This window comes from Lycium barbarum, chromosome 10 (assembly GCF_019175385.1).
Source record: "Lycium barbarum isolate Lr01 chromosome 10, ASM1917538v2, whole genome shotgun sequence".
Classification (NCBI taxonomy): Eukaryota; Viridiplantae; Streptophyta; class Magnoliopsida; order Solanales; family Solanaceae; genus Lycium; species Lycium barbarum.
The window spans coordinates 118753865-118766595 of record NC_083346.1 but is presented as its reverse complement, the minus strand read 5'-3'; the positions used below and the strand labels follow the sequence as shown (position 1 = coordinate 118766595).

The 12731-nt window shown below is 35.4% G+C and overlaps 1 protein-coding gene and 1 long non-coding RNA gene across 2 annotated transcripts; both read left to right on the top strand.

Annotated features, from left to right (window-relative positions):
* The first annotated feature begins 715 nt into the window (after positions 1-715).
* Positions 716-2434, top strand: LOC132615446 (uncharacterized). The gene is made up of 3 exons (XR_009572693.1): positions 716-882; positions 1332-1387; positions 2141-2434. It is a non-coding gene; the product is annotated as an uncharacterized LOC132615446 (long non-coding RNA).
* Positions 2435-10980: 8546 nt separating this feature from the next.
* LOC132616033 (pEARLI1-like lipid transfer protein 1) lies at positions 10981-11689 on the top strand. The gene has a single exon (XM_060330644.1). The coding sequence runs from the start codon at positions 11037-11039 to the stop codon at positions 11553-11555; it is 519 nt and encodes a 172-aa protein (XP_060186627.1). The 5' UTR covers positions 10981-11036; the 3' UTR covers positions 11556-11689.
* The last annotated feature ends 1042 nt before the right edge of the window (positions 11690-12731 follow it).

Below are 12731 nucleotides of genomic sequence, written 5' to 3'. Positions count from 1 at the left end.
TAGTTTCAATTCCAACACTCTATATGGAAAGTTTAAGAACATGAGATTTGAAAGGATTGCACACATTTATAAATTAAGACCACAAAATTCAAAAATATCTCTATGCCCCTTAAACTTTGTGTTACACCTCGGAAAATCCTCCGTTAGTATGCAAGTGAATGAACTAGTAAGGAGTACGAGTATGCAATATGTTCATGGGTAAACAATGGTATGTGACGATTCTAGATAAGGATTTAAAGATGTTAGAGATGGGGGGAGAGGATTGCCAAGAGAGGGCAAGGTAATTGATAAGTGTCGGAAAGGAAAGACGAGTAACGACTTAATGAGCACTTAACGATGTTTTGGAGAAGTGTTATAACATCCCTTAGATTGGTATTGAAGTGTTGAATAAGTGTTAAGAAGGTCCCATAAAGATTGGAGATCAAACAAATTGACGAAACGAAATTCGGGATCACTGGGGATTATACGGCCAAACATACTGGCCATATAATTTATACGGTCCGTATGTCTGGACCGTATAATTTGTCCAGATTGGCCAACTCTCTGGACCAAACATACGGCCAGGACATACGGTCCGTAGATTTTATACGGACCGTATGTTGGTTCGTATATCTGGTCGGGCAGCTTGTTGCTCAATAAATGTAAGGGACCAAGTTATTTTTCATTTCATTTCCCTTTCACCTCTCTCTCTCTAAAAACATCTCTCCACATTTATGATACAAGTTTTCAAGGATATTAATCCATCAACAACATTAAATAAGTGAATCAAGGGTAAGAACCCATCAAAGATCTCCCAAAGTCAAGAAATCCAAATGGAGGAAAACTAGGGTTTTGATCAAAGTGGAATATCATCAACTAAAGCTCATTACTACAACATCTAAGGTAAGATTCATGATATTTACAAGTTGTTTAAGGTATTTGAGAGTTAAAAATGCTTGGTCATTAGGAGAGAGTAACCAAATGGGTCATGAATGATGAATAATGATGTTTTTGAGGAGTAGTTCAAATTGAATCATGATTATTGTTGTATTGTGATATAAATGTGTTATGAATGATGTTAAGACCATGAAATGTACATTGTATGTGAATGGGCAAAGTTGGATATTATGACCATGAATGTGGATAAATGGAAGTGCATAGGGAATGTGGATAATGTAGATGATTAATGGCCATTGAGGTAATATTATGAATGTATTGTTGACGTTTGGGAGTTGAATTAAGATAGGGACAAATGTTGAATAGACAAAGGAAGTGCTGCCCAATTTTCTTTAGAAATAGCGACGCGTTCTTATAGTCCATTAACGAACGATAATTTGAATTCCCTTATGAAGGTAACGACGCGACATTGAAGAATAGCAAGTGAACGAGATTTAGCTAAGCAACAAAGGTATGTGAGGCTAGTCCCTTTTTTTCTAATGGCATGAATCTTGTGGCACAAATTTCCTATCTTTTTCATGAGTTTCTATAGTCCGAAAAGCTAAGAGTCTCAACCCTTAATGTCTATATAAGATGAGAAATATGATATGATGATGCTAGTAGGATGATGATGTTATTATTGCTTACACTCACCTTATGTACTAGTTCCTTCAAGGTGAGGCAGAATGTCGATAGTTGTTCCATAATGGAATCGGGGAATCACGACCTTACATCGCCCCGATAGAGTAAAGTTGATCTTGAGCCCCGTGCATATACTACGATAAGATAAGTATTTTATGATGATTTTTATGATGAGCATGTCATGAGCATTTCACACCGCGCCTAGTTGGTCGGGCAGTCACCGCCGAGGCGGGCAGCTATACGGATACACCATGACCTTCGGGCATGGGCAGACACCACTAGGGGGCGGCATGAGATGGTACCCCGGATGCGGGAAGGCCTGGACGCGGGCTAATATTATTGATTATCACACCGTTCCAACATGAACGGGCAGCTTGCATATGATGCATATATGTTTTGACGATGAGTATTAGTAAGACAGTATGCATTACTTCTTTTATGATTATCGGTCAGATTCAGATATTTCATGTTGATGCTCTCATTATATCATTGATGTCTTTTCTTCATTATATATGCCTCTCATACTCAATACAACATTCGTACTGACGTCCTCTTTCTTTGGACGCTGTGTTCATGCCCACAGGTAGACAGGTAGGCGAGCTTGGCCCAGATCCTCAGTAGCAGTCAGCTGGTTGAAAGCACTCCATCGTTCGGAGGTGCTTGTGATCATTCTTTTGGTATATACATGTATTTTGGGCATGACGGAGTCTTGTTTCGTCTATGTGTATCGCATGTCAGTAGAGGCTCGTAGATACGCAGTGTGGGTTAGATGGTCTCACAAGATGTCATGTTTATGTATATACTATTTTGATGGCCGAGAGGCGAAGTATAGAAGTACTTATGTTCCTATATAAATGATGTTTTCCAATAATTGTGTATAAAATGGGTAAAGGCGTACTAAATGAGTAGAATGAGCAGTAAAGCGAGCGGTTCTCGGTGGCTAGCTCCGGGTACCCGTCGCGGCCCCTAGTCAGGTGGTGACACTTTGGGCCCATTTGGCTTAGCTTAAAAAAAGCAGCTTAAAAAAAATAAGTTGGGCTACCCCCAATTATTTTTTTGGCCTTATTTTATGCACAAAATGACTTATAAACTGACCAACCAAACACTAAAAAGAACTGAAAACAGCTTCTAACACTCAAAAAAGCTGAAAAGAACTTATAACACTCAAAAAAGCTGAAAACAACTTATAAGCTAAGCCAAACAGACTTGTGTCTTGTGAAGCTAGCACACTTAAATTGGGAGTGAGGGAGTATCCGACAAGAATGCAAATACAATTTAATATTAACATAACAAAAATTACCTCAATGCCATATCTGATAGCTACACCAGGAAGGGTATCAAATTTAGAAACTTGGTGTTCTATATGATTCCCCCCTCCTCCTCCATCGCTGCCACCGCCCGTCGGTGGCAGTGATGATGACGTCATCATTACTAACCAATCAAAATCTCTCCCGCCAAAAACAAATTGAGGAAAAATAAAGAAAAATGAACCCAACCCAATCTACATATTTTGATCAAACTAACAATCTATCAAAAAAAAATTATCTGAATATCAATAAAGATTGTATCTTTAATACCAGCCAGATAAATAAAACCAAAAAAAAAATTAAAAGAACATAACCCAGTTTCAATCTACATAATTTGATCAACTCACAATAAAAAAAAAAAGCAGAATTATCTGTAGATCAAATTATTACCAACCCAAATAAATAAAACACAAAAATAATTAAAAGAACCTAACCGAGTTTCAATCTACATATTTTGATCAACTAACAATCTCCAAAAATTAATATTAACTATAAATATACAATCTTTATTACTAGCCCCGAAAAAAAAATTAATAAAAAAGAACGTAACCCAGTTTCAGTTACACATTTTGATGAATGCACCTCTATAAAAGTAGAAGTACTGTTGTAAAATGCATCCTTTAAGTATCAATAAAGATATTTATTTGAAGCTTGTTAGCTCCTTTTATGTGGGGGAAGAAAAACGTGAGAGACTGAAATGAAAGATGATGGATATGACAATTTGAAGAATCCTTATTTGCGTTAACCACTTTTATATCCTTCTTTTACCTCAAAAAAAAAAAAATCTAATAGTGAAATTGACGTACCAAAAATTGCAATAGACATCTTCTTTTTGTATGTGATGTGAAACTGAAAATGATTGTACTTAATGCAATGTAGGCTCAATTTATCAACGGATTCAATTACTGTTGAAAGAGTTTGATGTGTATGTGTGCTGATTAAATTTAATTCAAGTTTAATTGTATGGTTTGAACTGACTCGATTATTTGGAGGTTTCCAATCTTTCGGTTAGACTGAGTAGTCTTAATTTTTATTTTTTATTTTTCTTCTTTTGTGTGTGTGTCGGTAATGTATCTAATGTGCAGTCGGTAGTTATTTGTTACTTCATTTATAATAAGTTATTAAACACCATAAAGCTATCTAAGATACATCTCCCATAGTGATAAGAATTTGTTATTTAATTATTTACCTAAAAAATAATTTAGATCTTGTTTGAGTTAGCGGATAAAAGTTATTGACAAGCATCAAAGAACAGTTACGTATTTGAATAAAAATATTAAATATTATAATAATCAATTAGGGTGTTTGATAGAATGGTGTTGGTAAGTATATATTTTTTTTTAAATTATTGAAATGTCCTTAAAGATGTTTGTAAAAAACTTATTAACATAAAAATGACTAATAAAATAATTACAATAAAAATATAAATAATATTTTTAGAAAGAGTATTTTGGAGATTTTAAAAGATATTAAAGATAAAATCGTAAAAGGTTTGGTCAAATAAAATTATTTATAAACTGTAAAATCGTAAATTAAGGTTGACTAACTTAACTTTTAAATATTGACTTATAAACACTTGGCTTTTAAGTACATTTATGTTTATCAAGCACGTAAATAACCCAAAAATGTTTATTAGCTAGTATAACTAATTTATAGGTTTAATCAAACACTAAAGTCTAGTTGAGTAAGAAAGAAATAAAATTTCAAATTTACTTTAACAAAAAATGACACTCCTATTAATTATACTCAATTTTCATGCCAATTGTTGCAAGATTTTCCATGAACGGATGTCAAAATAAAATCTAGAAATATGTGAACTCTATACTAGGTTGGTAGGTTATGGTTATCCTAATCCTACTCTTGAAAATGAGGTCTATACACTCGAGGCCGTAGTGAAATGGTCCTTAGACTTTTATCATATGAAATATTTTCCCTTCAAGGTCGAGAAAATTTAACCTCTAAATAGTTTCTCTCATATGCTAATTAATTGGTAGCAAAAATAATCACATAGTTTCATGTATGTGTAATCTGATACAAAGTTCTACATTATTGGATAATAAGGAATTCACCACACCAAAAACTACGATGCAACGGATGGGATTGTTCCTCCGAGATCTTGATTCCAATTCTGGTATAAAAAAATTCTTTGCAGAAAGCATTTCCCGAATGGACCCTATGCGGCGTGAATTCAAAATAATCGGACTCCAAAATAGTTACCGCGCCCCACATGGAAAACAAAAAAATTTAAAAAAGATAACAAGAAATTTTGTATATCGAAAAATATAACAAGCAATTCAAATGATTCTCAGAGCTAATTTAGTTCTTTTTTTTTAATCAAATGCTAGTAGCACCGCTTGTTGACACCCAATTTTGTCCCACCTTTCCTCCGAAATACCTATTTTACGCTTCCAATATTTTGTCAACTTTAAAATAATTATTCATATTTTACTATAATTATTAGCTTGTATTAATACCGGCATTTCATTATTCTGCCATTATCTTTTATTACTGTTATTACTACCATTATTGCTATTATTATTATTATTATTATTATTATTATTATTATTATTATTATTATCATCATCATTTTGTTATTATTATTATTACCAGTATTATAGTAATTTGCGTTACGACATTTTACCACCTTATGCATACGCATCGCATTTATTTCACACAATTAAATGATAGCATTTATTTATTTTCAAAATATTATTGCACGGCTATTACAATGTCATATAATTTTATTACCTGAGCACTAATAATTACATATTTTATATTAGGTAATATTTTATCACACTTAGTAGACAATTAATTAAAATGGGTCCTTTATTTCAAATTTATAAAGCCCCATATTTTAAATCCATCAGCCAAATTGTGGACTCATCCGTTCCAATTAATCCACAAACCTTCTTGGACCAGTCCATTAATGACCAGCCATATTTAAATTCATCAACCCAATTTTCAGATCAGTTCACATTTTAATACCCAACCCAAAATAAAATCGACCCAGTCCATTAAATCATTTGACCCGACCCAATTCCATTTGAACAAAAAGGAACCACTAGGGTTCCTTTCATTTTCTCGTCAGCCGCACACCCCCACGTTCCTCTTCTCTTCTCCCTTCTCCTCTCCTTCGAAAACCCTAGCTGCCTCTCTCTCGCTCTTCTTTCCCCCTAATTCTCGTTGTCCCCCGCTCTTCTCTCTCTCTCGCTCCTCCCTCTTTCTTCAACGCCAAAATAGCAAAAACCCTATAAATAGTGGTTAGTTTAATCGTAAATGGGAGGTTTTTGAAGTCGCAAAAATCCCCCTAAAATTAAAGTTCTGAAAGACAAGTTTTCCAGTGGACAAAATCCCCTAAGCAAGATTAATACATCAGCTTTATTTCCGAATATCGAGTCAAAATCCTAAGTCGTGTTTTTTTTTTGTTTTTGTTTATCTTGGCGTCGCTTCGAATCCGAGCATCGCAAGCTCGGATTTGGTAGTCTTCGAGTGTAGATCGGAGACCCGAACCCCACTTCGCTGCACTTGAAGAAGCAAGTTCATGCAAAACATTATGGGCCGAGGCCCATATAGCAGCAGCAACCCACAGCAATACAAAAAAAAACTTGGCAAAAGCCCAACAACAGTAGATCAGCGGCCCAAATGGGCTGAGTCCCATTTAACTTATTTATTCCTCTATTTTATTCTTTTATGCATCGCATGACTAACATTTTGTCTTGTTAATTTAGATAAACCTTAGTGAAATTGGTAGGCTTAGTTTTAGTAGTGGGTGGTTAGTTTAAGGAAGACTAGCAATTAATTCTATAAGTTTATTTCTCCTTTTTTTCATGTTAAAATTATTCATAATATTCAATATTTTTGTTGGGAATAATTGATTTGCAAAATGACATGACTATATATTTCAAGTAAAGGGAATCATATTTTACTATCATAGACATTTCAAAGCATCATTAACACTCAAATGTGAATTCAAGTATATTTTATAAATAACTCTTTAAGTTTGAATCAATCATATATATGTTTTAGCTAAGCACAGTTAATAGGAAACAATGAAAAGGATAAAGAGAATTATCATTAGCTATTTTTGGTATTTTTGTTTATATTCCTAAACATCAATGAACATCTCACCATTTGAATTATTTTAAGTATTTTGTGAAAAATGTTGCATCAACCCGCATTTTCGTCTACTCATATGCAAATCATCTTTTGCGAGTTTCATTTTAAAAATAGCATTAGCATTTAAAATCATATCAACATTAATAAATTTTATTTTAAATGGTATTTGAAATTTCCTTTATGCAAATTATCACATTTTTCTACAAATTTCATTCTAAATAGCATTTTATTTAAAGCCTTAGCAATATTTTTAAATTTTATACCATTTGAAGTATCCTTTGATACAAATTATTATATTGTTCTATAAGTTTTATTTGCATGTTTATTTAAATCCTTAGCAATATTTATAAACTTTTATTTCAAATAGCATTCTAAAATCTCCTCTTATGCAAATTATTAGTCTTATTTTTTAATAGCATTATATTTGAAGTCCTTTATAAGTCTTATTATAAATAGCATTTAAAATATTCTTTTACACAAATTATTATATTTTTGTTTCTACAAGTCTTATTTTTAAAATAACACTATTATTCTCATTCAAAGTTTTAACACCATTTATAAGTCTCAGCGTTTCCTTTATGAAAATTACTATACTTCTCTACAAGTTAGTTCAAATGACATTATTATATTTTCCTTTGAAACCTTAGTAATATGTACAAGCTATTTTCTTAAAATTCAAACACTATATTCAATCTGGATTAATTAACCTAAGTTTGGCCGGATAACCGTAGTTAACGGATTCTAAAGGATGCCTAACCCCTTCCCTTTATGATAATATATAACCCTTACCTAGAATCACACTGATTAAGCAGGCTATTAACGGAGGTTTAGTTAGCTTTACCTTAGTTAATAATTAGGTGCCCTAATTCACTGTAAAATCAATTAGGTGGCGACTCCTTAAAACAAAGCAATTTAGGAATCACCAATATGTTGTACTCTAATTTAACCCGATTTAAAATGGGGTATAACACCGCTCCATAAATCTAAAATGGATTATAACAAAGATAAAAACATAAAGAACTGTTTGATAGAATATGTAAATATTAATTAGAAGATTTTGTAGTCTACTATTTTAGATTAGCATATTTTGTATATTGTGTAATCTCCTATTTTAGGTTAGAATATTATTCTGCTATTTTGTATATAAACCAATTCAAGTAATGAAAGGATTCAAGGAAAATATTTCTTACATGGTATCAGAATAGGGTTTATTTCTTCTTCCTCCTTCCGCTACACCCTAAATCCCTATTTTTTTGTTTTCCTCCCTAAGCCATCGCCCCCTTCCTTTTCTTTTCCCATGGCCGACGCACCAACCACCCCGGCTAAGCCCACGTTCCACCCGTCCCTCGCGGTCTCCAATATCAAGAATCACATCTCTGTTACTCTTGAGATGGAAAACTCACAATATGGTACATGGGCCGAGCTTTTCAAAATTCATGCTCGTTCTCACAAGGTCCTTCATCACATCATTCCTCCACCTAAGGGTAAGGAGAAGCCAACTCCCAAAACTGATACAGAAATTGAATTATGGACCACCATTGACGCCACCGTGCTTCAATGGATTTATTCGACGATTTAGAATGATCTGTTAAACACTATCATCGAACCGGATGCTACTACCATGGAGGCTTGGGACCGCTTACGTGATATCTTCCAAGATCATCAAACTTCTTGTGCGGTGACTCTTGAAAAATAATTCACGACGACTCGTATGGAGGATTTTTCCAATGCCTCCGCCTATTGTCAACGTCTCAAGAGACTTGCCGATCAACTGAAAAACGTTGGGTATCCCGTGACGAATAGCCGCCTTGTCCTTCAACTGGTCTCGGGTCTCACTGACGCATACAAAGGGATTGGGACACAAATTCGCCATGCAAAGCCGCTCCCACCATTTACTGAGGCTCGGTCTTCTCTTGTTTTGGAGGAACATGAACTTGCGGATATGGTGTCTCACGGGTATGGTTCGGCTATGGTGGCTTCAGTCGACGACGCGCCACTCCCCTCGAATAACTCAAGCTCACGCCGAGGAAAATCAAAAAAATCCTACGGCCGTAAGGGGGGCTCGGGCTGCGGCTCAGGCAGGAGCAAAATCACCGGTGGCCGCGGTAATTCTGCCTGAAGCAGCGGCGGTCAGCAGCAGTTCGGCCACTGGAAATAGGTCCCCCAGCCCCGCTGGGCATCCCCTCCTCCCTACCCGTACCCGACAACCTCTTGGGCTCGTCCGCCGCCAGTCCCGCCACGACAGCAGGGTATTTTGGGACCTTCTCCAACTCAACAGCTCTACACGGCGGCGGTAGCTTCTCCCGTTAATCGACTTGAAGTCATGGCTAGGGCTCCTCAGGAAGCCCGAAATAGACCTCGTTGGGAAGCCCCGCCTATAATTCAAGCTGATGTCACTCAAGAGGAACCTACTTATCAACACAATTACCCTGACATGAGTACCTATGAAAGCATCTTGACTAGCCAAATGCCTTTGGATAGTTTAAGTCAGCAATTTGACAGGCTGTGGTAAATATTCATTTTGTACAATATGTGTAATGGCACTTGAATTCTACTATTGATATCCACAATATTATTTAGGGGTTATACACCTAATATAGATCATATCGGACGGTCTCCTCAACCGAGATAGAGGAATGAGGTTGGAACATCCTCAGCCTATCCAACAACTCAAAGCGATGGTCCTTCCTCAAGTTTCGATGCAGTTGATTATATTCGGTACGTCTATTTTTTTAACATTAATAGTGTTATTTGATGTGTAGTAGTTAAAACACCCTAATTTCTTATGTAGGGAGAATGTGGTGGTTGCACCAAATTATAGGCAAAGGCCTGCTATGGATGGTCCGGATTATCCGAATTATATAGTGACATCATCCAGCGATAGTGAGAAAATACCTAATGCGGAGCAAAGTGACGATGAGTTTGAGGTTGGAATTAATCCTCAACATCAAGTAGAACTGTTGCAAGACATGATGGACAATCTGACACACGAAGAGGAACTGAATTCACAGCAACCATTTGAATAGCAAGAATCGACTCGATTCATCCGCAAAGCCAATTTCAACAGCAAGAGTCGATGCCGATTCAGTGGCATTCTGATGAGATCCCCTATCTTGGTCATCTTCAAGATTTCCCAGATGCCATTGTCTTTACTAGGGATGATGATCATATTCGACGAAGTTCGTGGAAAGAGCTAGTAGATCTTTTAAAACAAAAGGCTCATATTGAAAAAGGGATGATTTTCAGCTCGAAAAAATCATTGCAAAGGGCTATTAAGATTTATTGCATCTAGGGGATAAGGACGTTTAATGTTGATGATTCCACATGAAAAGTTTGGTGATTGGTCTGCAAGCGAAAATATCAAGGCTGCGAATGGATGCTCTGTGGTAAGAAAACTGCTGAAAAGATGTGGACTATTTCAAAGTTCTACACAAAGCACACTAGTGATATAGGTGACCTCCCAGATGATCACTGAATTCTAGATACCAATATGATTGCTCGTGTATTAGTTGACGACATTGGAAAACCCCCAAGGAATCCCCTTAGGCCACCGAATTTGTTGAGCCGCCCCTGACACATAATTTCTGCAACTTAATTTATATTAGGAGGCTGTTTGGAAAGTCACCTAAGGAATGGATTTGTGTGTAGCTGGGTGTATTTATACAGTTTTGTATGTTTGTCTAAACAAGTCAGCATGAAGTTGTGCATTATTCAAAGGGTGTAAGTATACTCTTCAATTTTCATGGGGAGGTGAGAACTGATAGTAATTACATTACGTCATTACAACCTAATGTAAATTTTCTAATTTTATTTTATCTTTCTGAAATATATTTGTAATAATCCTTTTACACTATTTCTCGTATTCTCATTTTCAACCTTCCAACGTTCTCTCTCTCCCTATTTCTCTCTCTCTCTCTCTCTCTCTCTCTATATATATATATATATATATATATATATATATATATTGACTATGATGCTTAATTTTTCATTCTATAAATACTCACCTCCTATAATCTTTTCAATATCAACCAAACCCAAAATCCTACTTAGTAGAAAATGTCTTCTATGAAAACCACATGCCTTGCCCTCTTTCTTCTTGTAAACATTCTTTTTTTCTCTCTTGTGAGTGCATCGCCTAAACCAACGCCAAAGCCGACGCCAACTCCAACGCTAAAGCCGCCAACACCAATGCCGATGCAGACGCCAACGCCAACACCAACGCCAATGCCGATGCCGAAGCCGATGCCGACGCCAACGCCAACGCCTATGCCAACGCCGAATCTAACGCCAACCCCGAGTCTCAGCTCCCAAGACAAGTGCTCTATTGATACTCTCAAATTAGGTGTTTGTGCTAATGTTCTTGACAATTTACTGGGAGTTAGAATTGGAAATCCATCAAAGAAACCTTGTTGTTCTCTCATTCAAGGACTTGTTGATCTTGATGCTGCTCTTTGTTTATGCATTGCCATTAACGCAGATGTTCTTGGAATCAACCTTAATGTCCCTATTTCTCTAAGCCTTCTTCTCAATGCTTGTGATAAAAAAGTTCCATCTGGCTTCCAGTGTCCTAATTGAACAACCTAGCTATGCATTTCTCATGTAAGGATAATATATTCGAGTGTGTGGTAATTAGCTCTTTGTTGTTATGGTTGTGTAATAAGTGGAATTGATCGAGTATCTTGAAATAAGTTCCTCTTTGAATCTCATAAGCTTGATTTTGTACTTTACCATATAGAAGTCTATTTGTCGTAAGGTTGTCATTTTTCTTTTATCCTTATCTATGGAATCCGCGACTTTTATAGGATAAAAAAATGTTGAATCAAACTAATACAAAAGAAAAAAAAACATAAATAGGTTTCACACACTAATTTAGTGCGTGAAAGGTCAAACTTTTGTTTTTGCAGTTTCGTCCTTTCACGCAATAAATTAGTGTGTGAAACCTATTTATATTTTTTTTTTTGTATTAGTTTGGTTCAACTTTTTTTTGTGGTCCTACAAAAGTCGCATATTCTTATCTATGTTAAGAGAAACATGTATTGTTTTTCATTATGTGTATATGTTTATGAATATGCTCTGTTCGTAGTTGAATTTGAGTTATTAACAGCATTGTTATGACCTCGATTAACGGAAGTAGTGAGATAATTGAGAATCCCAAATATTAAGAGCTTAGGTATTTAAAACAACCGGACGTGGTAGTGATTAAATAATTGAAAATAAGCTGAAGATACATTTAACAAGCGTACATGCCCAAGTTCCAACTTCAGTGAGTATAGCTAGCTAGGAGATCAGTGGCGTATTTATATCATTAATTATGGATTGGCAGAAGTTAATAGTTTTAACTCAAATCCGATATGGGGTCCACTTTTTTTTCATGAATTTGGAGAGGATGGGGTCCACTTTTTTCCGTGAGTTTGGAAAGAGTGGGGTCCACCTTTTTTTAAGAGTGAGTGTCGTCGAAGCACGGGTAAACGGATGCTTCTATATAGTAAAAAAATAGAAATATAATAAAGTATTTCTATTTACTTTTTAGAAGAGTTGGTAATATAAAGTATAAAACGTGATTTTTTTGCCCTTAAATAAAAAAGTGGGTGGGACCACAATGGATTTTTTACCCTTAAATAAAAAAGTAGAAATGAACACGGACGCAGATCTTGCCTATATAAACCGGCTCTCCTATATAGTAGCAATAATAAAGTAATACATAATTTCTTTTTATCAAATTTGATTTGGATAATTTTAATTCAAATTATT